Source organism: Fusarium tjaetaba (genome assembly GCF_013396195.1).
Source record: "Fusarium tjaetaba strain NRRL 66243 chromosome Unknown NRRL66243_c0000060, whole genome shotgun sequence".
Classification (NCBI taxonomy): Eukaryota; Fungi; Ascomycota; class Sordariomycetes; order Hypocreales; family Nectriaceae; genus Fusarium; species Fusarium tjaetaba.
Window position 1 is genome coordinate 271,776 of NW_023501256.1, and position 27,578 is coordinate 299,353.

Below are 27,578 nucleotides of genomic sequence, written 5' to 3' on the forward strand. Positions count from 1 at the left end.
CGGGCAGACTCTGATCGTCATGGCTAGAATGTATTATAATAACGTACTTAAAAAGACATATAGATCTTTTTGCAGGATATCATGTTCATGAAGGTTGAAGGTCGAGATAAGGAAAAGTGGATTCTGGGGTGACTTTATCCACACGTGATTCGACGATTCGGCACTTGAAGGCAAACCTCAATTGCTCAAGGATAGAACTTCTCTCCGACCAGGGTCGTCCGCCTCAGAATCAACCACGATGGCTTCATTCCTTCGCGCCTTCTCGCTATCGGCGAGATTATTGATCCCAAGCAATGCCATGGGCGCTTTTGCGACTCGCGCCAACTGGTCGCTCTTTGCCAGCCCCTCAACGACGCCCATCTCTCGAGCACTCGGAAACGGTTTGATGCAACAGACTCGCGGCATGAAGGTCCACAGTTCGGTAAAGAAGCGATGCGAACACTGTAAGGTAAGAGAGGTCAGCCAGGGACTATACCCGGGTAGAACTGATACTCGATAGGTCGTTCGACGGAAAGCCGGCAAGCGACATAACGGCTACTTGTATATCATCTGCAAGGCGAATCCTCGACACAAGCAACGACAAGGTTAAATACGAATGGCGGGATACGGGAGGATATGTACGATATATGTGAATAAACTGCGATTCGGACATTGCTGGGCGGGGCAATGGGTAACATTATGCGTGATAGAACGAACGAACTACTGAGGGCGATTCTTTCAGCGAGAAGCCTTGAATAAACATTCTATGGAATTTGAGAAGATGGCGACAGCGCTAGGACTGGAATTGTTCGTCATGTACAACTACCACTATATTCACAACTGCTGCGCTACATACCATCGATATACCTCTCCATGCCTTCCCATTCCGTCTTTCCAATTGAAAGAAGATACCGAACGTGTGACTTGGAGAGAACAGTTAGTGAATTGGTTGAGAAGCGAATGAGGGAACATACAGCGTCTGTGACGTTGCGACGCCGTTCAAATTCGTCACGGGCGTATTTTCGAGACTCGGCTCTTGTTGTAGGATCAGCGATCTTTTTTGTCCCGCGGAGGATAGTGCGGTAGAAAGCCAAGACTCGGCCTCTTTGAATGAACTAGATACGATTCTATCAGTCTTTGACATCATGAAACTTGTGTCAGACCCGAGAGTGTAGATCGTACCTGGTCAAGACTTAATGTTGGCATGATACGAGAACCGCCTGATCGGGTGGCATAGCCACGGCTGAATGTCAGCAAACGAATGCTGAGGCCCATTCCGCCAACTTCTAACTCGTTAAATGAGAAATAGTGAATATTGTCATTCCTTGAAGTTTAGATATCGATGATGAAAAGCTTCAACCAGTGCTTTCTCATCATATCGGACGAACCTCGGCTATCTAGAGGGTCTGGTACTTCCGGTTCATTCAACACTTCATATTGTTAGTGGAAGGTGTGACATGTTTGACAGACACGTATATTATCACCTTGCCATTGCCATTGGATTGTTACCATTTCAAGATCTTCATCCTAGATTCGTCCACATTCTTCGGCATCGCAACCTACATTAAAATCATGACAGAAACGAATGGCACAAAAGAACCAAGGAGATTGATAGGAAGAAGACGACAACGACCCGAAAACCCCATTGAGACGGCCAATAAGGTCGAAGACGATGAGTTTCTGACACAATATGTGAAGCCAAGGTTAGTTTACGTTTAACCAACAGACAAAAGTTATAACAAGTGTGGTATCTAGTAGTAGCAAGGGTTGGTCGGAATGGAAACACCCACAAGACGAAGCAACCTATACCATGAGCCTCACACGACCTACTTGCATGAGCGATGAAGATCTGGAGGCATGTTATAACTTGGTAGAAGAAACAAGCGGCCAAGATTATCGCACCTCATCTCTCGGTTGGCATCCGGCTACTAAGAAAAAGGAGATGAGGTCCCCAGACCTTCGTTACATCCTTGTGAAAGACAGTGAGGACCACATAAAAGGGTTCACGTCTTTTATGCCGACATTCGAGAACCATGAGCCGGTCGTTTACTGCTATGAGATTCATCTGAAGCCAGAGCTCCAAGGGTGAGTCAGTCAAGATGACTGTTCCTGAGACCACCCGTATTTCAACGGGAATTTGTCTGTCATGCAGGATTGTACCACAAATAGAACACGGATGGCCGTTGAACTAGCTGACATCCAATAAAGGACAGGTCTCGGTAAGAAGCTTATGGGCTACTTCACGGACGTCGCGGAGAACATACCTTCAGTTGAAAAGGCCATGCTCACGTGTTTTGTCAGCAACAAATCTGCCCTCAAGTTCTACGAGAAGCTAGGATTCTCAAAAGATGACTACTCACCGAGGGCGCGAAAGCTACGAGGAGAAAAGGTGGTGATACCCGATTATGTGATACTCAGTCGACAAACAACCTCTAAGAGAGTCGAGGCGTCGCGGGCGTACGAGCCTCGACTTCGATACTAAGATACAAGCAAACACGGACTTTCAAACTTTCAAATTTATCTCGTTGTGGTTGCAAGACAGCTCGTATTACTACGTGCGGTCGTGGCCGCTTATTAGTGTAGAAACGAATTACAGGCACGTTCCTTTATACCACTCTGCAATCACATTTGGTGTTGCCAATTGCAAAGATAATTCGACCCAAGAATCCGACGTTTAGGGCTTTTTTCATGTCGATTCACCTATTCAGGCCCGCTTCGGCCGCAAATACCAATCATTGCATTGCACCATCTTCGATGAGACGCTATCTCTGGATGCCCCGGCTTTTCAAGGGATGTGCGGTACACGTCTTTTCTAAGAATATCATCGTGGAATGACCTTCGCAGTGGTGGCCGAACTTTGCCTAGTCTGGCCTATTGAAGCACCCTTTTGACTCTGACTGGGCAAACTGTACGGATAAGAGCTACCTACCCAATTCAAGACTGATGGCCTCATGATAAGCGGTTCAACTAACCAGCTTGGGCGGCAATAATATTCTGCAGCTCCCAGGATCCCTTCACCAAAGCTGACACGCTGGGGTGGGGGAGCTTGGGGAGCCTCAGGGGGTAAGAAAACACCAAGCCTTGATATAGGGTGTCAAAATAACTTGGCAAAGAGTCCCCTAAGCTTAGACTAGTTTACCTAAATATTTTTATCACTTACGATCAAGGTCCTGAGTTTTCTTTCCTCCCCTAGGGGAGCCACTTCACCACCACTCACCAACCATGGATGTCAGCCCTAGGACGCTAGTCAGAAGGCGTGGCTGAACTACCTTTTCTAGGAAACAGCTCGCAGCTCTTCAAAAACCGTGCTTGGAAAGTGTTCTGCCGTCTGCTTGCTGTCTTTTTGTGCAGAGTTGTACTAGTTGCACAGCCAGCTTGTGAGACATGGCGTCGGTGCCAATGCGGTAGCTGCATGCAACCAAGGGATGACTTTCCATCATGTTTCTGAGCTCGAGGCGTCAGGCGGCTTCTAGCTAGGCTACTAGGCTCCCCTGTTGCCTGTCCTGTCATTAAAATGAAGGATGACCTAGCTAACGTGGAGGCTTAGAGCTGAAGCTCTGGGAGGAGAGGGCTTGCTTGTGATACGCCAGTCTGAAACGAAAGGCGAGTACCGTGCCGAGACTGTTGATTGTCCATAGGAGTTTCTCTCATAAGACGCCGTTTCTCCCTCTTGGCCGTTAATCTTCTCCCTCCTTCCTTCAACCAGAACTTATTCTTCTTGGCTCAAATTCCGATCAATCATAATTTTAATTACTTGGTCAATCGACTCACGCATCATCAGAATGGCCCAGCAGTACTCTCAAGGACCTAATGTCCAGAACCAGGAATGGCAGAATAACCTCTGCAATTGCTCGCCCTGCGACTCTTGCCTTCTCGGCACTTTCTGCCCCTGTATCCGTATGTGATCTGTGGGACAAATTGATTGCAGTTGGAAGACTAATGAACTCGCCATAGTCTTAGGTAAAACCGCCGATCGTATGAGAGACCCTACCATGCAGACTGCCGATACCTGCAACAGCGATGCTCTTATATTCTGCGCGATCAACTGCGTGACTGGATGTGGTTGGATGTAAGACGATTCCCGCAGACCTGTTCAAACCATCAACTAATACGCAACTCCTAGTTACTCCATGATGAAGCGTGGTGAGATCCGGGAGCGATTCGGCATCAAGGGCAGTGGCATGAACGATTGCTGCGTCAGTTACTGGTGCCTCTGCTGTGCTCTTATCCAGCAGGACAACGAAGTCAAGTCTCGCCTCTCCCAGGGGCCTATCACGCAGGGCTACCAAGCTCAGAAGGAGGGCATGCACATGCCAGCATCCCCTGCTGCTCAGCAGCAGCAGCAGCAGCAGCAATATCATGATCAGAAGCCCAACCCTCAGCAGCAGGCCTCTCAGCCCGATTATCAACTTCCTCAGCACGGTTACCAGTCTCCCCAGCCTCAGGGATCCTACCCTCCACCTCAGCAGACCTACAACCCTCAGCAGCCCCAGTATTAGGCCATTCGACCATGGAGTGTACAGCAAGATGGAGCCTCACACCGATATGACACCAGAAATTGAAAGAAATGCATGTGAAGGGGGCAATCAGAGAAATGTCTGGCATGTGAATTTTTGAGCGCGGACGGGTACGCGCCAACGGATTATACCTATATACCCAGTGACGAAGACGGTCATTTCTTATCTATATTTGTATTGATTTCGATGTATTATTTGCTTCAAGGAAACAAACTACTACTAGTCACCTTTCAGTTACATATGAAAGCGTCACGCATTCTCCCATTCTCTTTTGAATTGCCTAGTTCGGCGACGGAATGCGAAATGGAGAATCAGCAGACAAATTTACTAGAACTCTAAAACGAAACTAGGAAAAAAACTTCAGGCGTCACCTCGAGAGACCCTTGCAAACTATCATTGGAAATCCACTTGACCTTCCCCTTCGAGGCATGGTTTTGTTGTGCTTTGCAATGATGCTTTCCGGGATTATGGTCTGTGCACTCTGATATTTCGGCGATTTCCATGTTACGGAGCTATTCCGATGCTTGGAATCACAACTTGTGAGATCAGTGTGCGGATTATCAGATATAAGCCATGCTGAGCGATTCTTGAGGATTTATTATTGGTACAATCGCTCAATGATACATACATTTATGGACTGGTGCTGACGTTAATGTCCCCTATGATCCTCGCAAGATGCACCACAACTCGGACAGACTGGCAGCACTTCAGTATCCCTGGGGTATCAATAAAAATATCATTCATGACCTCTGTCCCTGTCGTATTTTCAGACTGACAGCAAAACGCCCACGCCGCACCTCTATAGTGGTTGGACAAACGCCTATTCAGATCTACGGTCACAGAGGCTCTTTACCCTCAACCCAAATCAAAGCCTTCTGAATCTTGTGCCCAATTCCCCAATGCAATTGAATGCATATAAACAAACCAGTCCCTTTTTCCGTATCCCTTTCCATCGTCCCATCATATTTTCCAAACATATATCATTACGCATAAAGCTTCTTCTCATATGACTCCATGTTGACGTTGCCCTCCAACTGGGCGCTGGCTGTTCGAAGCTCGAAGCGCAGCTCACCGGCCTCGGCACTCTCGTGCATAGTCTTAAGGCTGGTCATACCACTGTCCTGGAGAGAGTGCTTGAGTCCAGCAGCAAGATAGGGAACAAACTTGTTGATCGAACTATTGTATGTTAGCATTCACGGTTACATTCGGCTTCGGATTATGACTTACCCTCGGTGAGCAACAGCGCCAGAGACACCCTGAGCAACCAGGACGCTATCACCCTCAGAAAAGTAACGGGCAGTACCAGCATTGCTCTTCTGGCTGTCCTTACCACCGTTACCGGCCTTCTTGTCCTGCATAGCATCGATACTTCCCATACCTCGGTAAGCCTTGACGAGCTTACCCTCGCGGGAGACGAAAGAAGTGCCGGGAGACTCAGTGGTACCAGCCAAGAGACCACCCATCATGATGGTAGAAGCACCCAGAGCAAGGCCCTTGACGATGTGGCCAACGTTCTGGATACCACCATCGGCGATACAAGGAACACCGAAGCGGGCAGCGAAGCGGCTGACGCTGTAGACAGCGGCAGCTTGAGGACGGCCGACAGCCATAACCTCCTGAGTAATACAGGCGGAGCCACTGCCCATACCGATTCGGAGACCGTCGACACCAGCAGCGATCAGAGAAGCAGCCTGCTCTCGAGTCACGACGTTTCCGCCAATGACATCGACACCAGGGAACTCGCTCTTCACCCACTTGATCATCTCAATCTGGTACATGCTGTTACCCTGAGAGCTGTCAAGGATAACGATGTCAAGGCCGGCGTCAACCAGCTTTTTGAGGCGAAGCTTGTCCTCGGGGCGAGTACCAATGGCAGCAGCGCAAAGGAGCTGCTTGCTGTCGGGAAGCTTGGAGGCATTGGGGAAGTGCTGGTTCTTGGTCAAATCGGAGCGAGAGATCATAGAGACCAGGTTGAAATCCTTGTCGACAATGGGCAGCTTGCCCTTCTTGGACTTGGAAAGACTTTTGTTGGCTTCGAGGAGAGTGACGTGCTCGGGAGCAGTGACAAGGTCAGTAACCATGACATTGGAGACGGGCTGGTCAAGATCCTCCTCGAACTGTAGGTCTCGGTTGGTAACAATACCAAGCAGCTTGGAACCAAGCTTGCCGTCGGCTAAAAATTTTCTTGTCAGCCCAATATTCTTGTGCGGGGCAATGCGAGCTCGGATGACAAAACAACGAGTTGTGGCGATTGATCATAGTGAAGAAAGTCCCCATGACAATAGTCTATACGGTGGAACGAAAGTTATATAAAAGGGTGTATAATCATGCAATCTTGTGAGAGGTGAGGATGCTGTATAAAACTCACCAGTGACTGGGAAACCACCGAAACCCCACTTCTCCTTCAGAGCTTTGGCCTCACCAACAGTGGTGTTGCGATCAATGACGATAGGGTCGAGAATGAAACCGTTCTCGTATCGCTTGACCTTGCGGACCATATCGGCCTGGGCCTCAGGAGAGCAGTTGTGGTGAATAACACCAAGACCACCCTGGAGAGCCATGTGGATAGCCATCTCGTGCTCCGTGACAGTGTCCATGGGAGACGAGACGAAGGGGGTCTTGAGAGTAATGCGCTTAGTGATGGGCGCATCGAGGGTGACCTCAGAGGCAGCGAAGCCAATGTAGCCGGGCAGAAGCAGGAAGTCATTGTAGGTAAGACCGCCGTGCTTGGTTGTGTCCATAAGCTCGTGGATGTCGAGACCATCCTTCTGCTGGTACTCCTTCAGCACCTCGAGGGCTGTGGTGTAGTCAAGGACCGAGGCGGACATGACTGGCAGATAAAAGAGTATATGACGAGGAGAATGAAAATGTGAGGTCGAAGGCGAGTTGAGTCGATAAGCAAGCTCTGGCCTTTAGTATCGACTGCTAAGATTGATAGAACGCTTCTTCCCGAAAGAAAGAAAAGAGAAAAGAATTGGTGGTGCTACCTCAAAAACTTTTTTATGGGACGCGGGACCCTGCAAGGTGAGGGGCGACTTGGAGGGGCAGTTGCTTCTGTGAATGGATGAACTTGGCCAAGGCTCTTGAGGCAGGTGGATTCGAAGCTCTGCTAGTTTTTCTTGCCGAGATCGCTAAAATTAATCAGCTCTTTATCACCACTCTGAAATTGACTTACCCTGCAGATGTGGTGTCCACCTCTTCGCATGAATAAACTACCTACACTTGTTTACTTGTACGACTTATGATAACGAATAAGCTCAGTATATATTGAGTTTGGCAAGTTGTTCTTTTTCTTCTTGAATATGTGTGAGTAGATACTTTTCACAAACTAAAGTAGACCTTGACTTCGACGTCATTTCCCCATCGAGTTTCAAGACCCAATTCCTTCCAGGCTTTTCCAATGTTGATCTCAAGTACATAAGTATCAACCTTAGAAATGGCCACGGTATGTACGGGTATGACCTTTTCTTGAACCGTAATCAGAAAATCATCTTCAATCTTCAAAGAAGGGAGTATAGATACAAAGATCCCTGAAGATTGTCGGATTTTAGTCAATGTAAAAAAAAAACAGTAATACTCCTTACCTAGGGTGCCAAATGCTTTAACTCGCGTATCAATCAAAACACGTCCATTCTCTCGCACTTGAACATCGTTCATGAGGATTGCTGCTGCACCAGCCATCTTGCCTAACAGGCCTAAATTCGAGATCCCGACATTGCCATGGTTCTTGCTGGATAGGCGAGTCAGAGGAAAGGCGGAGAGAATATCATAGCCTCTGACAGGCAATGAGATAGTAAATAGTGATCCTGGGCTCCCGATCTTTGTAGGACGAGAAACCCTGCCTGTGGTATGAGCACGAACCAGGTATTCAAGGTCGCGAACCACACCAGGGAACGCTGAAAGAGCTACCAATTCAGTCAATGGCCGAGAGGAGATATTGAAAATGGCCATGATAGGGCTTCCGGTATGTGAGGCTCCTGGATCATGATTAGTACACACTACTAGCTTCCCTCTAGATAATTCTTACCATGATAGCTTCCAACCTTGAGGAGTAAATCATCGTCGTATCCGATATAAGGGTCAACGGCCTTTCCTAAAGAGCTTGGCCGGAATATGACAGTCTTACCCCGCGGGGTGCGACCACTCATTTGCTCAATAAGATCCATGTCATGCTCACCGGGAACATCAGTGATATAAATTGGACCTCCGCTCACACATCTGGCCGCAGCATGAAATCCGGAATACTCATGAACAGTTTGGAACATGTCCCAGTCGGGAAGAACATTTAGATGCTGCATAAAAATAGCATTGTGCGCATTTGTCCACACGTGCCATGGATGTGAAGCAGGAACCTCAGGGAAGAAGTCGTCAGAGTTTCGAACAAGAATGGTAGGCCGATTGGTTGGCATCTGCGAATGGAAGAGTGCCTCAGGGAACTGCGACATACATGATATCGCCTTGTAACTGAAGTTGCGAAGTGAGATGGTCCACGCATCGAGGTACGTATTGATCAGATCTCGGCGAGGGAATGCTTCGATCCACGTATCGATCATGAACTGCGCATCCGTCTTAACAGCATCGATACCGGCATCTGAAAGGAATCGATAAAAGTCTTCATAGAATCGATACACATCTTCTTGTGCGATTACCGTCATCTTCCCACCCAACGGAAGATTTCGGCGGTCAGCTTCTTCCCGTGTCACTACGATAGTCTTGTATGTCTTGGCAAGCTTGCCATCAGGAGCAATGCCACCCCAATAGCCCAGGAGGGCATGCCAAACAGCAATGTGTTGGATATGTGGATGGTTCTGTCGAATATGAGATATGGTGGATTTCAAGCCTTTGGGAAATCCCCTGGGTTCCGCTTCAAACTCGTTCCAACCATATTGAAACTGGCTCGGGCCACGATAGTCGATCGACTGCCAGTTGTCATCAATAATGAGACTAGATATCTGGATGTTGTGCTCAGAAAGCTTATCGAGAGCGTCGAATATTTTCTGATCTGTTAGTCGTTGGCCCAGAGCGTTCCATGTGCCTGTATATAATTAGTTCGTGGTCTTTCGAAGTTGAAAGTACTCAAGAACACACAGAAGCCCAGTCCATCAAACCAGTATTCTAGCCACTCTGCTTTAAAGTCCCTCTTCAATGCGGGTAAGTCCTGTGACAAGTCATCGCTGGCCTTCTTTGTTCCCGCAACCATATCTCGAGCATGATACATCACAGACGCAATGGCGCAGTCGAAATCGTCTCCAACCGAAACAAGAATAACGGCCTTTTCTTCGGAGAGACCGTCATTTCGGATCTGAACTGTTAGATACTGCAGGAAGCTGCATCAGACACACTTACATGAACCTGCAGCTTTCCATTGGGCTCGCTTCGAAATACTGGCAAGACATGACTGACACCGCCGACGGCAAGGAACACTAGGTTTTGACCTTGGGGGCTTAAGAAGCAACAGAGAATGGCATCTTTATCGAGTTTGAATTGAGAGTGCCCATGGCGAGGTGCAAGCCACGGTGACCATAGTCTGACAAGAGAGAACCATCTGTGTCAAGTCAGATAACATGGTTGCTAATGGATTTTCGATTTGCCGTGTCACTCCGCCGAACTTACCTAACAAAAGAGCCCCAGGGGGTACCGACAGTGATGTCTCTGTACGAAGACTCATTGCCATTTGCAGTTGGAATGACTGCTTCGAGTGTCCAGAGTGAAGTTCTAGGTGATTGACTCAAACGTGGCTTGACACTCCAGTCTTGAGAATTGAGATCAGGAATTGAATCAGAGAGATCACTAGAAGGAATCCTGTTAGAGGCATTGACAATCAAGCCATCATTGACACCCCGTTCATCACGAATCCATCTCCAGTCTGCATCAGGACTATGTCGGAACTTGAAAGTGAACTGCACAGATGTTGTAAATGAGAAGGAAGATGTGAAATAGAATCGTGACATGGAATCATCCAGTGCCTGGAGAGTCTGGGGGGCTCCAGTCTCTGTGAGTGAGACTACCTCCAGATCCTTCCAATCTGAGCCGTCTACCGAGTGCCATACTGAGGCTTCCCATGGCTCATTGGTACGGTACTTGGGTATCTCAAGGACAAGCGTCAATGTGACCTCTGTACCCTGGATAGGTGTCACTTTCCCGAGAGGCGGGAAGCTTTGTAAAACAACTTTCATGTCTTCAGAAACGGGACGTGGCGAAGGTTTCTGCTTGGCGATGTAAATCGCCTGGAAGACATCGCCAAAGTTGTAATTGTCAGAAGGCATCGCGATGAAATGAGAACAAGAGGAGCAGGCTTGATTGAAATAGGTTTATTTATCCAATTGACTGAGAAATTCAGGCTTCGCATGTATAGAGTTTGGTGAATATTTGAAACTTGAAAATCGAGGTAACAGGCACAAAATCACATCAACAAGTTTGATGTTGTTCGACGACATTTGTGTTGACAAGGCATTGTCATAGAAGCTCACGAAAACGGACGAGCCTGGATTATAGTGGAGTTTCAGTGGAGTTGGAATTGGTTAGTAATGGGTGCTTATCATTGGCTCCGGCCTTGATTTCGAGTCGTTCTGATTCGGGGACGGCCGGAATGACTAAGCTTCTGCCTCAGTGCTCAGGCTGCAAATTATCTCAGTAAAGCTTCTAGCCGAGCCAGATCGAAAGATTTCATCAAACCACTCAATTCAGCGTCGACCCTCCAAACCTGCGTCATGGCGTCCCGGAGACTGGCTTTGAACCTCTCGCGAGGTCTGCGAAACCGTGCTGGTCTTTCGGCCGCCGCTCCTTTCACACGAGGCTTTGCCACCCCTTCTACTGTCGGCAAGACTCAGACTTCGACTCTTAAGAATGGATTGACTGTGAGCATCATCAACCGAGGTCAATTGGCCTCGACAACCGCTTGGGACTGCCCTCCTGACACGCCCTTCTGATAGGTCGCTACCGAGCACTCGCCCTTTGCGCAAACGTCGACCGTCGGTGTCTGGATCGATGCCGGTTCCCGGGCTGAGACTGACGAGACCAACGGTACCGCCCACTTCCTTGAGCATCTCGCTTTCAAGGTTCGACAACCCATTAATTGGCCGAGGCCACTCGTTAACAATGCAATCAGGGTACCGCCAAGCGAACTCAGCAGCAATTGGAGTTGGAGATTGAGAATATGGGTGGTCACCTGAACGCCTACACTTCGGTCAGTCGGATGAAGGGGATACGGAATTGACTGATGCTAACGACCGTTCAGCGCGAGAACACCGTCTACTTCGCCAAGGCCTTCAACTCTGATGTTCCCCAGTGTGTCGATATCCTCTCCGATATTCTCCAGAACTCCAAGCTCGAGGAGTCCGCCATCGAGCGTGAGCGCGACGTTATTCTCCGAGAGTCCGAAGAGGTTGAAAAGCAGGTTGAGGAGGTTGTTTTCGATCACCTCCATGCTACTGCTTTCCAGCACCAGCCCCTTGGCCGCACTATCCTTGGCCCTCGACAGAACATCCGCGACATCACCCGAAAAGAACTCACCGACTACATCAAGAACAACTACACTGCTGACCGTATGGTTCTCGTTGGTGCCGGTGGCATCCCTCACGAGCAGCTCGTCGAGCTCGCTGAGAAGCACTTCTCCGGTCTCCCCTCAAGCGCTCCCCAGACCAGCGCCTACCTTGCCTCCAAGCAGAAGGCTGACTTCATGGGTTCTGACGTCCGTGTCCGAGATGATGGCATGCCTACTGCTAACATCGCCCTCGCTGTTGAGGGTGTCAGCTGGAACTCTGAGGACTACTTCACTGCTCTTGTCGCTCAGGCTATTGTTGGCAACTACGACAAGGCTGTTGGCCAGGCTCCCCACCAGGGCAGCAAACTCAGCGGCTGGGTCCACAAGCACGACCTTGCTAACAGCTTCATGAGCTTCTCCACTAGCTACAACGACACTGGGTAGGTCCTGATGTCATGCCATGAATTTGAAGTAACTAACTCGTCATAGTCTTTGGGGTATCTACCTTGTTTCCGACAAGCCTGACCGAGTTGACGACCTCGTCCACTTCGCTATCCGTGAGTGGATGCGCCTCTGCACCAACGTCAGCGCCGCTGAGACCGAGCGTGCTAAGGCTCAGCTCAAGGCCTCCATCCTCCTATCACTCGACGGCACCACAGCGGTTGCTGAGGACATTGGCCGACAGCTCGTGACCACTGGCCGCCGCATGGCCCCTAACGAGATTGAGCGAAAGATTGATGCTATCACCGAGAAGGATATCATGGATTTCGCCAACCGAAAACTTTGGGATCGGGATATTGCTGTTAGCGCTGTTGGAACTATTGAGGGTCTCTTTGACTACCAGAGACTTCGCAACACCATGAAGCCCAAGTTTTGAAGAAGAGAGGGCTGATGAGATTGTGAAAATCGAAATAAGGGTATAGAGTGTATGAGATACCGTTTACAGGCCTAGTGTACCATAAGATTTCCTCTGTTCATGCTAGGTAACACGGAGTTGTGATAATTATGCCTTGACTGTACTGCCATCAGTAGCTAATTGCAATTTTGTCATATAGTATCTGTAGTGCTTTCGAGGTAGCGTCTATGGTCTTTCTTGAATTAGAATGCATTGTGTCATGATCATTGATTAGATGAAAAGACGGACACCTAGCCCTCCTCAGCCATCTCTTCGTCGACATCCTCACCAAACATATCCTCTACCGTCCCGCCCTCAACCCCATCTCCGCCGATATCTTCAGGCTCGGGACCCTCAATACCCTCCATGGCATCACCCCCTTGTTCCTCTTCCTCTTCATCCTCTTCATCCCATACATCCTTCAGTCCCCAACTTGTGCCACTCAGGACGAATCGTTCGCTTGGTAGTCGCACACCCCATTCACTGGGCACAATTTTAGGCAGTGCTACCTTGTTGCGTTCGCGTGCAAGTTCTTGCATGTAGTCTTTGCTAATCCCCCCGCCTGCGTTTCCTCCGCGGAACTGATAGCTGAGTCGCGCAGCGATGGCGAGCTTAACGGCATTGGCGGTGACTGCAGCGTCGCCTGCAGGTGCTGAGATTGCTCCAGCATTTGCTGATGGTTTAGAGCCGGCTTGTGTGACATATGGGTCGCCGGAAAGATGTAGCGCATCGCTAAGAACAGATGAGGTATGACGGTAGGCGAAGTCGAGAAGGAGGAGGGGAACGCGTGGCTCATAAGCGGTAACACCTTGCGATGTGAGCAGTAGTTCGATAAGCCTTGAGTCGCGCGGTCGAGGGGCGGTTGTTGATGGCGCTGGAGGAGGTGCGTTCTGTGAGGCTGCAGCAGCAGTCTGGCTAGAAGCGGCCGCCGTGGTCTGTGTGCTTGGTAATGGTTGCGAAGTGCTTGCCGATGAGGCAGGAACCCCGTTTATTTGGGGTTGGCTTGATGACATCTTGATCGATGTTGCAATGCTTCGTGATAGGTCTCCTGGATGCGACTGTTCGTGAAAGCCTCGAAGCGATATCACGCGAAGAACTCGAGTTCGTGTTTGGCAAGGCTGAAAGACGCCCGTGCTATCAATGAGTGAAGCTGACGAAATAAAGTTGACATGTGATTGAGAGTGCTTTTACATTTGGGGAGATACCTACAGTAAAAGTTAACGTGCTAAGACGAGAGCTGATTGACCTCGAATTATTTCCTTTGCGACGGTGAGTCGCATGCCAGGTGCTTTGGCCGGAGAATTCGATAATCCGAGATGTGATCTGGTAGCGAAACTGCACAGACCACACCTTAAATTTCGATGCGTTCATTCCGATAAAAGAGCTTTCCAAAACAACAAAGTCATGAGAGTGACAGGATCAAAATGAGTTAGTCTTAAAGGCTATTAGGTATGAGGCGAAAACGGCTTGTAATCTCGAATCGCACTTTCTTTCCTCATTAGGTATCATGTGTCTAAAGTACTATACTTAGGTAAGGTACAGGTAGGTACTTACCTTAGTACCTAAGGTCGGTGCTACCTTAGTAGGTACCTAAGTAGCCACTGGCGGAAGTCGGATTTCAAGCAAGGAAAGAACGACGGAGGGGCAATGAGTAAAGAGTGCCCCACCATTTCTCGCCGATGCAGGAGGACTCATAGTCATCAATTCAACTTTTCCACGGGCGATCTTCACTCTTTTACTACTCGATTTAACAACCTCCATGCTAAGCTTTCGACTATAATCGACACCAATTGTATTCATCTGGTTCGTTACAGAGATGGAGACGACTCTACCACTGCCATTCTTGGTGAGCATTGGCAGCCCCGATGGACAGGCTACCAATGATGGCCTCACTCGTCATGAGATTGCCCTTCTGGGAGCTCCTTTCTATGAGATAGCTTCTAAGGATTGGGGTCGCCCAAGTGCCGGAACCAATGTTCACATGGATGCCACGGGTTTAAGTGACCCGGACGATGTGATTGCGTTGCTCGATGGCGGGGTTCGAACGGTTTTTGTTGCTTCAGAGTCCTACTCTGAGTACACAGAATATGGCGCAAGAGCAATTCCCACTGTTTCTTCCCTTGACATTTCCGCAGCTTCCAAAAATGGTCTATTGGTAAAAGATTTCGACATTTCATCGAGCTCCGTCGACAAGTTTATTAAGGAAGCATCAGCCAAGAAGATCAAGAGCCTTTACATTAAGCCAGCTCTTAAGACCGATATCAAAAAGTTCATCGAAATTGCCAAGAAGGCCAATGCAATCCCTATCATTCCTTCTACAAGTTTGACGACCGACAGGAACGATTCGGGTCGATTATTGTTATCTAAGGTTATCGCATCATACTGGAAATCCGATCGACCTGACGGCCTTATCCCTACTGTGGTTACCGATGATGCCGGGATCGCGTTGGGTCTCGCCTATACCAGCGAGGAGAGTATTCTGGAGGCTCTCAGAACACAAACCGGAGTCTACCAGAGTCGCAAACGTGGTCTTTGGGTGAAGGGACTTACTTCTGGTGACACTCAGGAACTGTTGCGAATTGGTCTCGACTGTGACAACGACACTCTCAAATTTGTGGTTAATCAGAATGGCCGTTTCTGCCACCTCCAGCAGTTCGGCTGCTTTGGAGACCTCAACGGCATTTCAGCACTTGAACAGACACTCAAGTCTCGCAAAGAGTCTGCCCCTCAGGGTTCTTACACGGCCCGCTTATTCTCCGATGAGAAGCTTCTGCGAGCAAAGATTATGGAGGAAGCAGAGGAGCTTTGCGATGGCAAGACCAAAGAGAACATCGCTTTCGAAGCTGCTGATCTGATCTACTTTGCTTTAACTAAGGCGGTTGGCGCAGGTGTTAGCCTCGCAGACATTGAGGCTAATCTGGACGCCAAGAGCTTGAAGGTCAAGCGTAGAACAGGCAATGCCAAGGGCAAGTGGGCGGAGAAGGAGGGTATCGAGACCGATGCAGCCCCCGCGAAGCCCTCACAACCAGTGGTAGAGAAACCAGCTGATGGACGTATTGCCATGGAGCGAGTTGATGCCTCAAAGATCTCCGAGGCTGATCTCGTAGAGAAGCTTAAGAGACCTTCTCAGAAATCCCCCGACGCCATCTTGAAGATCATTCAGCCTATCATCGAAGACGTGCGAACTGGCGGCGACAAAGCTGTTCTATCTTACACCCACAAGTTTGAGAAGGCCACTTCATTGACATCGCCTGTGCTGAAGGCTCCCTTCCCTAAGGAGCTTATGGATATCTCGCCTGAGACCATTGAAGCTATTGACGTCTCTTTTGAGAATATTCGAAAGTTCCACTCTGCACAGCAGGAGGAAAAGTCTCTCCAGGTTGAGACTATGCCTGGCATTGTCTGTAGCCGCTTCTCGAGACCCATTGAGCGAGTCGGTCTTTACATCCCTGGTGGAACCGCTGTTCTTCCCAGTACTGCTCTGATGCTTGGAGTTCCAGCTATGGTGGCTGGTTGCCAGAAGATTGTATTTGCCTCCCCTCCTAGATCTGATGGTCGCATTACCCCTGAAATTGTTTACGTTGCTCACAAGGTCGGTGCTGAGAGCATTGTATTGGCGGGTGGTGCTCAGGCTGTTGCCGCTTTGGCTTATGGCACGGAGAGTGTCACCAAGGTTGACAAGATTCTTGGACCTGGTAACCAATTTGTGACTGCGGCCAAGATGCACGTCAGCAACGACACCAATGCTGGCTGCGGTATTGACATGCCAGCTGGGCCCTCTGAGGTTCTTGTTGTTGCCGACAAGGATGCCAACCCTGCTTTTGTTGCCTCTGATCTTCTTTCTCAAGCCGAACACGGTGTCGATAGCCAAGTCATTCTGCTTGCTGTTGGCCTCAATGAGCAGGAGCTCCAGGCTATTGAGGACGAAGTTCACAAACAAGCCCTTGCTCTTCCTCGTGTCGATATCGTCCGAGGATCCATTGCTCACTCTGTCACTGTTCAGGTCAAGGACATTGAAGAGGCCATGCGCATCAGCAACCAGTATGCCCCTGAACACCTCATCCTCCAAATCAAGGATGCCGAGAATGCTGTTGATCATGTCATGAACGCTGGCAGTGTGTTTATTGGTCACTGGACCCCTGAGAGTGTTGGCGACTACTCTGCTGGCGTCAACCATTCTTTGCGTAAGTTCTCTCGTTAATTTATTGTATGCGATTGATGCTAACAACTTTCACAGCTACTTATGGATTCGCCAAGCAGTACTCTGGCGTCAACTTGGGCTCGTTCCAGAAGCACATTACAAGCTCCAACCTTACTGCTGAAGGTCTCAAGAATGTTGGTACCGCCGTCATGCAACTGGCCAAGGTCGAGGAGCTTGAGGCTCATAGAAGGGCTGTGGAGATCCGACTCAACTATTTGGAGCAACAGCAGTAGACAGGGACATACAACAAATGGAAAAAGGCGTATGTAGACAAAAGATGGGTTTTCTTTAGGATAGGAGCGCCGGCTTGGAGAAAGATGTTATTTCAATATGCACACAGACCATGGTGCTCCAAAATAAAATGCAGCTTGCTCAAGTAGTATATTTTAGCCTGTCGGACAACAAAAGCCTTTGTCTGTCAGAATGCCATGATGTAACCACTACAAGTACAATGAAACGCTCAACGCCGCGCTATGCCTCACTATGTAAAACCCTTTCTCCCCCCTTGTCAACCCTATCTGACTCCTCTTATGCAGTCAGAAAAGACTCTCGCCATCAACGTCTATGAAAAATAACCCACAAACACTCTAAAAAAACTCCCTTGAATTCGTTACAACTTACTGCCTGGTAGGAGTAGTAGCGACAGCCTCGGTGGCCTGTTCGTGATACTTAGCTTTCCTTCACTTCACTTCATTTCTCAACGGTGAGATGACCAACCCCTGTTATGTGTTGGGCGAGAACGTCCTCCTTAAGCTGACCTTGACGCCTTTGTCCAACGGGAGCAGCATCAGGAGTTCCGTCGCCCTGGTGTTCGTCTTGATGGCCTTCCTCGCCATCTTCGTAAATCTCATCTTCATCCTCCTCGTCGTAAGCTTCTTTCAAGTCGCGTGTCATAGACGCCTTGAGTAGCTCTTCGTCAACGCTACCGCCCAAAACACTTGCGGCTTCGGCAAACTCATCCATAGATGCTCGAGAGATGTAACTATCAGCAAGTCCTTCACCGATCTCGTCCACTTCTTCATCTATTTCGCCATCCTCATCGTCGTATTCCTCTTCATCATCACCATACTCGCTAGTAGGACCTCCTGGGCCGTCATCGTCATCGCCATCATCACTCTCGCTTGCTGAAAAGTCAGCCATGGCAAGAGGATCATCTCTCCAATACGTGAAATCTGTGTACTCCTCGCCGCCACCTTTTACCAGTGTGCTCACGGGAGGGAAGTAATGGTCAACGACTTCGTTGATATTCACGTAGCTCATCTTGAGCTTGTTGAGTGTCAGTAGATCAAGAGACACTTCAGAGTTTGAATTGATGGTGAAAATGCGGTTTCGAGGGACATCGACGGTCCGGTAAGAGATCTGATCGGTCAAACGATTTCCGTAACCGGCATAAAAGGGATGACGATCTGGGCCGTATAAGTTTCGAATGTCTCGAAGAGTTGCCATCTTGAAGATGTGGGGTTTGCGAAGGTAGACCTCTCGCCTTAGTGCAGCCATGGTTCTATCTGGTGACAGGATTGTAGGTCCGGGCGGCATCCTGTAGCCATCCTGAACGATACCCGCCAGGTAGGCTCTTGTAGTATCCGATTGTCCAACGGATCGACTGGTAAGGTACATGATATTATAACCATTGGCGGAAATATCACTGTACAACTTGGCCACACCTGAGTGAGTCCAGTCACGGCCAATCATGTTCAACACGTGGCCGAGGGCGTCCGATTTGGTAATAGTACCGTCAATGTCCGAGATGACAACAGGCGTCTCATGCCTCCAGAGGTACATGTTTGCTTTGCAGGTAGCTCGATTGACAGTAAAAGCCATCGAGTTCGCACCTGGCTGAAGCTTCAGATCCTTGAGCTGCTGACTAGTCAATCGCAAGGTCTTGGCGTAATTCCTGTTGGGATCTCCTGCATGCCCCGATGAGCTCGGCGGGGTGCGGGGAGGAGTTTGCAAATCCATAGGGCCAGCGTCGGACTCGGCTCTTCGATGCAATGGAATGGGAGAAGCAGTTGCATCGCTACTGTCGCTCTGATAACCGGGATCAGAAATAGCATCGGCTGCAGTAGCCCTGCGGTGCGACTGCAAAGACGCCTCAATAGTCTTGTTCATAGCAGCTTGTTTGGCCTCTTCACTGCTGTAGATCCATAGGTTTCCCTGCTCGTCGAACCCAATGAGTGCGCCGATGTCATAGTTTCCATCCAACTCTTCGGAAAGAATCTGTCGAGCCAAAATCTCAGCCCGAAGAATGTCCTCCTCGTTTCCCTTGAACCCATTCATGTCTAGCATCAAATCACCGCTGTCAGTGACCTTTGTAGGTATGCTTGCGGCAGAGAGTCCTTTAGACAAGGCCCTGGCACGTTCGAGAGCCTCGCCCGGTGCCAGAGGCGGAGGACTGGAGGATCGTTCAGAAGCAACATGCTCATCATCATCGGCGGAACTGTTTCCGTCTAGACCTCGGCTTCTAGCACTGGCACGGAGAATATCGTCACTATGTGGTCGAGGCACCCTTGAAGACCAGTCGCCAGATGCCGGGCGGGCGCTGGATAACTCTGGGGAAGTCGAAAGGGGTGTGATCAAGCCTGCTCTGGTGTTAGTCCTTGTTTGTTAGAAGAGGGCAGGATATGCCTAGAGTTACCATCGTCTTTCTTATAGAGCACGGACGGGAGCGGGCGTCGCAGCTTGGACTCTGAAGCGTCAAGCTCGAACGCTTCTGGCTCCTGCAAACCAGACTCTGACTGTTCCGGGTTGAGGGGTGGACTGCTCGCAGGACTGGAAGCGGGAGAAACGAGGGGCGATGTCTGCAGCGACTGTGGGATCCTGTCTGTGGTCTCAAAGACGAAGAAGGCCTCGCCGCCTTCGCCGAGTTTCATGGAATAACTTTGTTTGACGCCATTGACCTTAAATTCGACCTTCTTGTCCGACGGCCTTAGGAGAGAGAACTTTCCGAATCGGACATGGAACGGCGAGCAGACCAGAGTGCCATCCTCGTGCTCGACGACAATGACATCAATAGCACCACTGAGAGTCGCAGGGTTGATTGAATTCCAGGCTGTCGAGACGGACTCGCTGAGACCGCGCACATATTGCATCTTGCCTACTACGGCAGAGGACGTCGTATGGGAAAGATTTTTGTGTTGTCAATGTTGATCGCGAGTTGGAGAAGCTGGAGAAGCTGTAGCGGCTTGTCGCGGGGGGTATCACGACGATCCGAAGGGCCCAACGACACTGAGAAGCTCCCGAAAGGAAACGAAACAGTAGCAGGTGACAGGAGCCCGGGGTCCTAAAAGAAGTTTATCTGAATATGGAGGGGAAACTTAAGCGTAAGGCGATCCAAAGGTATGCAGTCGAAATTCTAAGGTGAGTTAGACAGAGCAGAAAAGATGGGATGGAATGTGAAATGTTGGGGGAGTACCTAGGCGAAGGTACAGAATGGCTTGAGGCGGGTTGAGCGCAAGTGGAGGTAATGGACAATAGAGGTACCGAGTACAAGAGACTGCTGTGGTTGAGCGGGCTTGGCCTGGCCTAGCCTGGCTGCCTGGGCACTTCCTTTTTTTCTCTCTCTCTTAACTACCACCCCAGTCGCCGAGTCGATTAGATCAGGTGAAGACGTCACCAGGATTGGAGAAGTGTTTTTTACTTGGAAATTTGAAGTCCTAAACAATAACAAATATGAAATTATTTGGGTTGAAACATCACAGAAACGAGTGTGTAGTAATTTCATCATAATTTGGAGGCGTCTTACTCCTGTGCCGCGGCACACCTCATAGAAGCATAGAAACCGCCTGCAGTCAGCGAAGAATGACGAAGTCACTGTAACAGAAATGCCATGAGGGGCGTCCCAACATAACCCCAGCTCGCATGGGTCTAGATGTCCGCCAGAATCATGATGGATGATGGATGCCCCAGCAGAATCTATCACATGAACGGCTCAGGCGGACTCAGTTGCCGAGTTAAGACTCCAATCATTCGGTTTTCGGATACTTTTTTATAAGATGATTCTGTAAACCTGATTAGATGTTAATTTTCACAGCTGAATGCGTCATATTTTCTAAATTCTGGGACATGCTGTTCTCTCAGGTTCTGTCGCTGAACCAACACTATTGCTGATAATTGGATGGCGCGGATAGGCTGTGAATCTGCAGGGATTTAACATGGCTTTGTTCAATGATTGAAGCATAGATATATACTAGTACTCGAGTCAACTCATGTTCGAAAATAGGCTGGCTCCAAAGTCTCACCACAGATAATGATAAGATATTCGAACCCCGGCGGCTTTGTTCCGCCTGGAGGTGCTTGATTATCACCACCACCACTATACCTCTTAGTTAGTCGATAACACTCGTTGGTATTATTCTGATGACAATCTACATCTTCCATATTCATTTTCATAGTCCCGTATCTAAAAATGTGAAAGAATCTTGGTTTCTCTACCCTTTTCTATTGTTCTTTCCACTCCGTGTGTAACGAATATTGGATGCCTTCCATCCACTTACACACTTACCGCTTTGTATGAACCGAGGCAGGTATCGAGGATTTGGCAAAGATTATATTAATATCCTACTACCACATGAATTCTCGCACACATAAGGAGACAAAGCAAAAATTTCCCCAGGTATATCCTAAAATGCTGAAAACATATATTGATTTGTCTGAGCAGCACTTACATATCAAACAAACCACCTTACCCTGAATGTTTAGACAGCCACCTAATGTCGTAGCTTTGCGTGGGATATGGAAATGTAACTTGCCTATATATGCGAATCTTGATACGATCTTGCATACTGATAAAGATTTATTCTGTCTTGTCGCATATAGCTTTAAGTGAACCTGACAACTTTGCTTGGTGGTACCCAGTATTCAACAAGTACCTGCTACTTCAGAAGGTATTTCTTGAGCAGGAGTGGGGATTGGTTAAAAAGCCGCGGTCCAAGCACATGCTGAACCAGGACTGAAAAACGTCACCTCATATCTGTTAAGAGATTTATGTTTCGTTCCCTTGTTTCTATCGAGCTCGATCTATTGCCCAGAGGAGATGCTACGATAAAAGACGCTGGTGGTGATACTGATGTCATTGATCGATCGAGGCTCGTGTTTGCAACTCTCTTCCGTTATGGCGTAAAACAGATCGTTAAGGAACAAGGCACAGCCAAAGCATGATCGTTCATCCAGAGTATACCAACTCGTCAAACAATATCAGTCCGAGAAGTGGAAAATGTTCAGTCCAGCGCAAACAAATTCACATGCTTGAAGAAAGCTGACATCCCGAGCTCAGAGTCAATAGGAATGGGTCTGTTGGCATTACCTAGGCAGGGGTTACAACTTGAGCAAAGCCTCGGAGAAAGGCTCATACATGGGCACTAGAAAAAGGCCTAAAAAGCTGAAGATGAGGCGGTAACCGGCAATTGAAAAAAGCTGCCTAAGCTGATAATGATGATGACAGCGAAGACTTACCAGTTGACCATGGGAGAAGGATGAGAAAGCATATATTGTCCGAGTGAACCCAATGAGAGCATCGATGTCCAGAGCTAAATTATTGACCAATTGACCAACTTACTTTCGGCCTGCTATCGAACCCAATGCCACGTATATACAAGATGTGCGGACATTGTGTACACTTGAGAGCGAACAATGGCAAGGAACTCGCCTATTGTGCACTTGGCGCCCTCATCCGCTCTCTGCAGGGTGTAAAACGGCAGAAACCCTAAACTGGCCTTGTTCGCAATGGCAACTGATGATGCCGTGCAGACGGGACCCCATTTTTAAGACCCGAGCCGTTGGGGAAAACCCAGCCATGTCGTGTCTTCCGTGAGCGGGAAACTTCAAATCTGACGCAAACATCACCAGTGACGTTTTCCAAGGGACCGTGAATCCGCTTACGCACGCTAGCTAGTAGCGCGCCATGTTCGTGAGTGCATACCAGCAGTTTTATGTGAGTATTAACAATATAAACTACCTTATGAATATAGGTTGGTAAGAATTGATTGCAATCAATAATAGATAGCTCTGTTGGAAGTTAATCGACAGTGGGTTCTAACTACAGCATTGCTTGAAAAACTGCGACAAATTTGTGGCAAACATTGTCTAAATACAGTGTAGTGAAAAACTGTCTTATCCTGCATGAAAGATCGCCAAGCAGGGTACTCCGTAACATGGCGCACATTTCGATTTGCCAACGCTTGAAGGACCAGGCGACATGCACGGCACTGTGTCATTGGACGACGAAAGACACTGTACCTCCGCAATGAACAACAGGACAGCGCTGTGGCTGAGAATTTGGACACTGCAACCATCCATAACTAACGAGACAACACTAACACCAGAGAAGGAGGCCAAAGCCCAACAGGGCCGCTGAAATCTCCACCCTTTTCCATGACCACGCTGTCTCTCTAGTTAACTCAAGGTCTAGGCAAGACCATCCTTACCCATGCCCGCCTTTTTTCCACCCACTGTTGGCATCGGCATCTGCCTCAAGGATCTTTCCCTCCCACACGACACCCTAAGCTTGGATTTGGTATCGGAACTGGACCTGGACTTGGACTCTTGTCGGTGGTCTGGAAGAGAAGGACAGCAACATCTTCCACCAAGATTGAGACCGCTGAGAACATGTCATGGGAGTTGCCCGTCTTGACCACTCTCATCCTCAGCGTACTTGGCTTCTGGTGGATCTATAGCCCTCGCTCCAGCTACCAGAAGGCCCTGCTCTACCTCTTTCTGTGCAGCAGTTTCACCGTCTTCTTCGATCCTCGTCATCTGATCGAATACCTGTCCCCCGCCACGGTCGAAGCATTGCTGGATTTCCGCATCCATGTTCTTTTGATCCATCACTCCAAGATGGTCTTGACACTTGGTGCTGTCGTTTGGTGAGTCAATCTCCTATGTCTCACGCGTAGTTGGCAATTAGAAAGCAACCATGCCCCTTTTCTTGCATCGCGCTGACCATCGATTCTCTCTCATTACAGGCTACTGCATCGCTCGTGGCAGACGTTATGGAAACCCGTTCCAGACCTGATCAATATCCTGGGGGTCGACGTGCCTGAACCTCCCGATGTTTCCCTCGCTGGCATTCGATCCGATGCTGCTACCCTGAGCTGGACTCGCCCAACCAGTAATCGGCCGGTACAAAAATATACTATCCAAGTCAATGGCGTTCATGGTCGGTCTTGCTATCGAGATTTATCTCGGAACCTTCGGCAGAGGAAAATATCAAACCCTGACTAACACGGTCCATATAGTCGGCGAATCACCGGGAAACGAAGTCGCGATCACTGTCACAGGATTGAAACCAGATCACTTTTACAATATAAGGGTTGTTGCTGTCGGCCCGAATAACTTCCAGGCTGGAAGTCAAGTTTTACGACTTCGAACATTCGGAAAAGATGGCAGACCTCAGTTAGGTAACTCACGTGTTCCTACCAGCTTCCCTAACAACCACCACTCAAAAAATGGTGATGAAGAAGATGATTCCGACTCGCAAAAGAAGCCTCCAGTGCCGTCTGTCGAGGCGGCCCCTGTGCTTGATGGCAACAACGCGTCCACCTCTGACGTTAGCGCCACCGGTCCAAGTCAGCGACGAAATACAGTCAATCGACGACACTCACCCTCCGTCGCCAGCATGGATCAACCTCAAATCAAGCTACCACCTGTAGATGGCCCGGAGCTATCGCTGGATGAACTGAATCGCCGATTTGAATCCACTCGGAAGGAAGTCGACGAGACTCAGGCTCAGTATGCCAAGGAAGAGGCTGAACTGCAACAACAAGAAGAAGAGCTCAAGCAAGAGAAAGATGCCAAGAGACAGGCGCTCAAAGAGAAGGAGGAACAGACCGCTCAGCTCAAGGCCAGCGTCCGTGCTACCATGGAGCAAATGCGTACAGCGGAGAAGGATCGCGCAAGAAAAGAGCAGCAGTTGAAGGACAAGGAAAATAAGAAGTCCAAGATCCGAGATACTGCTTCAAAGCTTGAGATTGAGATGGAGAGGATGAAGAAAGAGAGGGAGGGGTTCGAAGCGCAGAAGAAAGAGCTCGAAGCTAAGCGGGATAAAGACGGCCAGGAACTTGACGACTCTAATGCAGAGTTGCAGGAGAAATGTGCCGAGCTAGAGGCCGAGTTGAAGGAGAAGGGAAAACAACTTCAAGACCTCAAGGCTGCTCGAGAGCAACTTCCAGGTGGCGATGATGAACAGTGGAAGGAGAATGATTTGAACGTGCGAAGAGAATGGGATGCCAGGAGAAAGGAACTGCACAATCAGCTCGTCGCCGAAACCAAGAAGCTTCATAATCTTGACCAGCAAATACGCTTTCTCAAGGAAGAGCAGCATCAGTTGGCACTCTACTACAACAGCCAACCAGACCCCACTGCCATGGAGTTCGAGCCTGCTGCCTCCCAAGATATCCTCGACAGCGGAAATATCAACTCTCTTTCCCACATTAACTTATCACCTCCGCCCAACCAATTCGGCCCCCCCGAAGACACATTCTCAACTGGCTTTAGTCGGGCTGGATTCAGCCAGATTTTATTCATGGATCACAATGCAGCCGACAACGCCGATGATCACCAGTCAGAAGCCGACTTTAGGGCGAACGCGGGACCACTCAGCCCTACAGCCCATGCTCTTCTTCCTTCGGGTATCTTTGACGAGACATTTGAGGATGCTGAAGAGCATCTGCCTAGCCAAATTTTGCCAGACTCTGTTACTGCTGCCGAGGAAGATAACCCGCAGTCACCACTGTCGTCTGATGGACGCTCTCTGAACATGTTTTCCAGTCCTCACGGCTCATCACATAACTTACCTTTCCCGCAGTATAACGACGTGGACTCTCATTCTCTGAACATTAACTCCTCTCCTCAGCAAGCACCTCTTGCTTCAAGCCACAGGCTGTCTAACCTCTTATCTAACTTTCAACGTAACAGGGGTCCGAAGCCGGCAGATGTGGAAGGACCCGCGATTGGCAGCCTCAAGACAGGACAGAGCCAATCGTTTCCCCGAAGCACTGATGATCACGACATGCCAGGTAACAAACGCAGGATCAGCCTCTCTTGGATGAATAGGCACTCCGGAGGTGAAACCAGCAGGCCAAGCTTGGGGCCTACGTCTAGGCCGTTCTCTGCCAAGAGACTCAACCCCTTTACCAGTAGTGCTGGAGCTCTTACGGGTGATAATGACTTACCGCACTCGCGACCTGCGTCGATCAAATCCATTGATCTCCCTCGACCCTCAACGGACAGCGGCTCTATCTGGAACATTCCCCGGGATTTCTCTATGCTGGGGAAGAAGGGAGTTTGGTCCCCGAACGAAGGACGCTGGTCCTCTAGGAACCCGTCTCGCCGACCCTCGCTCGGTGCAGTACCGACTGTGCTCGAAACAACCCTTGCTACAGCAAATGATGAGATCCTTGACGATGACGATCTCCTCGACCCTCAGACATCGCCTAGCCAGGTCGGTGTTATCGGATCTCGTCCCCCAAGTCACCGTGCGTCCATGAGTCGACATCTCAACCCGGCAGCACCGACCTTCAGGACACCCTTCTTTACCCGTAGAGAGAGGGATGCAAGTCCTGATAAGGACAAGTCAAAGGGCAAGGATAAAGAGAAACGCGGAAAGTCTAAGGAAGGCCGCACGAAGGGCAAGGAAGTTCTGACCCCGACAATTGAAGTGCCTCCAAGCCTTGATGATTCACCTTCAGATTCGCGGATGTCTCGCGACACGTATTCTGTTCATACACAGAACTCGATATCGGAATCTCATGAGTCTTTGGATCTAGGGATGACAGCCTCGAATTCTACCACCGACAACAACGCCGCGAGCCACAAGGATGCTGACAGTAGTGTTGTCAAGAAGTTGTTTAGAAAAGGAAGTTCTAGCAAGTTCAGCACCTTGTCTTCTAGGCTGAGTAAGGATTCCGTCCTTTTCAAGAAAGGACCTGGCAGCAGCACATTCTCCGAGAAGAATATGTCAGCAGAGCATCGTTCCAGCATCGGCGACGCAGATGAAATTGGGGAAGATCTGTCGCAACTTGGCCGCAGTTACGAAAGCGTGACCAGCAGCCCATCGTTGGGCCAGGGCAGTTTCAAAACAAAGGAAGCCCCTAAAGAGGGTCGTATGGGCATGGGAACTTGGCGGTTCTCGATGAAAAAGAAGAGCAAGGAGCCTGCGTCAAAAGAGAAGGAAAGCATGGAAAGTGATAGGCCTGCGGATGAGTAGCGAGTGTATATTATTGTGGTATACATTTATGTCTAGCATTGAGGTTACGTGTAAAGCGAAGTAGCGCATTTGGCATTAGCATTTTGGTAACAGTGGACAATAAATCATATACAGCCGAACGGTTATTCGCAGCATTAGTAATCGCATCTCGACCGTTACAAGCCTTGTTATCCGCTCATCATTCTGTTGATTGCTAGGCTATAATGATAGTGTTGAAGTTGGAGACTCAGAGTAAGTTCAGCCACAATACTCCGTACACCGTGGCAGCTTACCTACCTACCTTAGGTAGGTATCCAGGGGTG

General features: G+C 49.1%; 11 protein-coding genes across 11 annotated transcripts; 6 read left to right on the forward strand and 5 right to left on the reverse strand.

The window, feature by feature from the left end:
- Positions 1 to 238: 238 nt before the first annotated feature.
- On the forward strand, positions 239 to 589 carry FTJAE_3013 (ribosomal l36; the record flags this gene model as incomplete). Its single annotated transcript, XM_037349266.1, has 2 exons — positions 239 to 448; positions 500 to 589. The coding sequence occupies 2 exons, from the start codon at positions 239 to 241 to the stop codon at positions 587 to 589; spliced, it is 300 nt and encodes a 99-aa protein (XP_037209926.1).
- A 154-nt stretch (positions 590 to 743) lies between these two features.
- On the reverse strand, positions 744 to 1,254 carry FTJAE_3014 (LYR motif-containing protein; the record flags this gene model as incomplete). The annotated part of the gene is made up of 4 exons (XM_037349267.1): positions 744 to 778; positions 836 to 902; positions 954 to 1,094; positions 1,162 to 1,254. 4 exons carry the CDS (start codon positions 1,252 to 1,254, stop codon positions 744 to 746), a joined length of 336 nt encoding a protein of 111 aa, XP_037209927.1.
- Positions 1,255 to 1,551: 297 nt separating this feature from the next.
- Positions 1,552 to 2,461, forward strand: FTJAE_3015 (uncharacterized protein; the record flags this gene model as incomplete). The annotated part of the gene is made up of 3 exons (XM_037349268.1): positions 1,552 to 1,682; positions 1,741 to 2,064; positions 2,188 to 2,461. The coding sequence occupies 3 exons, from the start codon at positions 1,552 to 1,554 to the stop codon at positions 2,459 to 2,461; spliced, it is 729 nt and encodes a 242-aa protein (XP_037209928.1).
- Positions 2,462 to 3,761: 1,300 nt separating this feature from the next.
- FTJAE_3016 (plac8 family) lies at positions 3,762 to 4,478 on the forward strand (the record flags this gene model as incomplete). The annotated part of the gene is made up of 3 exons (XM_037349269.1): positions 3,762 to 3,876; positions 3,934 to 4,048; positions 4,103 to 4,478. 3 exons carry the CDS (start codon positions 3,762 to 3,764, stop codon positions 4,476 to 4,478), a joined length of 606 nt encoding a protein of 201 aa, XP_037209929.1.
- Positions 4,479 to 5,479: 1,001 nt separating this feature from the next.
- FTJAE_3017 (inosine-5 monophosphate dehydrogenase IMD4) lies at positions 5,480 to 7,324 on the reverse strand (the record flags this gene model as incomplete). Its single annotated transcript, XM_037349270.1, has 3 exons — positions 5,480 to 5,672; positions 5,724 to 6,669; positions 6,865 to 7,324. The coding sequence occupies 3 exons, from the start codon at positions 7,322 to 7,324 to the stop codon at positions 5,480 to 5,482; spliced, it is 1,599 nt and encodes a 532-aa protein (XP_037209930.1).
- A 493-nt stretch (positions 7,325 to 7,817) lies between these two features.
- On the reverse strand, positions 7,818 to 10,762 carry FTJAE_3018 (Sip1-like protein; the record flags this gene model as incomplete). The annotated part of the gene is made up of 6 exons (XM_037349271.1): positions 7,818 to 8,026; positions 8,081 to 8,473; positions 8,524 to 9,531; positions 9,585 to 9,798; positions 9,843 to 10,041; positions 10,110 to 10,762. 6 exons carry the CDS (start codon positions 10,760 to 10,762, stop codon positions 7,818 to 7,820), a joined length of 2,676 nt encoding a protein of 891 aa, XP_037209931.1.
- Positions 10,763 to 11,206: 444 nt separating this feature from the next.
- FTJAE_3019 (mitochondrial-processing peptidase subunit beta) lies at positions 11,207 to 12,856 on the forward strand (the record flags this gene model as incomplete). The annotated part of the gene is made up of 5 exons (XM_037349272.1): positions 11,207 to 11,353; positions 11,429 to 11,554; positions 11,605 to 11,682; positions 11,734 to 12,419; positions 12,469 to 12,856. 5 exons carry the CDS (start codon positions 11,207 to 11,209, stop codon positions 12,854 to 12,856), a joined length of 1,425 nt encoding a protein of 474 aa, XP_037209932.1.
- A 269-nt stretch (positions 12,857 to 13,125) lies between these two features.
- On the reverse strand, positions 13,126 to 13,887 carry FTJAE_3020 (transcription initiation factor TFIID subunit 9B; the record flags this gene model as incomplete). Its single annotated transcript, XM_037349274.1, has 1 exon — positions 13,126 to 13,887. The coding sequence occupies one exon, from the start codon at positions 13,885 to 13,887 to the stop codon at positions 13,126 to 13,128; it is 762 nt and encodes a 253-aa protein (XP_037209933.1).
- Positions 13,888 to 14,690: 803 nt separating this feature from the next.
- FTJAE_3021 (histidine biosynthesis trifunctional protein) lies at positions 14,691 to 17,308 on the forward strand (the record flags this gene model as incomplete). Its single annotated transcript, XM_037349275.1, has 2 exons — positions 14,691 to 17,058; positions 17,112 to 17,308. 2 exons carry the CDS (start codon positions 14,691 to 14,693, stop codon positions 17,306 to 17,308), a joined length of 2,565 nt encoding a protein of 854 aa, XP_037209934.1.
- Positions 17,309 to 17,765: 457 nt separating this feature from the next.
- FTJAE_3022 (SMP2) lies at positions 17,766 to 20,164 on the reverse strand (the record flags this gene model as incomplete). The annotated part of the gene is made up of 2 exons (XM_037349276.1): positions 17,766 to 19,654; positions 19,711 to 20,164. The coding sequence occupies 2 exons, from the start codon at positions 20,162 to 20,164 to the stop codon at positions 17,766 to 17,768; spliced, it is 2,343 nt and encodes a 780-aa protein (XP_037209935.1).
- A 2,810-nt stretch (positions 20,165 to 22,974) lies between these two features.
- FTJAE_3023 (uncharacterized protein) lies at positions 22,975 to 27,276 on the forward strand (the record flags this gene model as incomplete). The annotated part of the gene is made up of 4 exons (XM_037349277.1): positions 22,975 to 23,004; positions 23,466 to 23,935; positions 24,035 to 24,228; positions 24,308 to 27,276. 4 exons carry the CDS (start codon positions 22,975 to 22,977, stop codon positions 27,274 to 27,276), a joined length of 3,663 nt encoding a protein of 1,220 aa, XP_037209936.1.
- Positions 27,277 to 27,578: the final 302 nt, after the last annotated feature.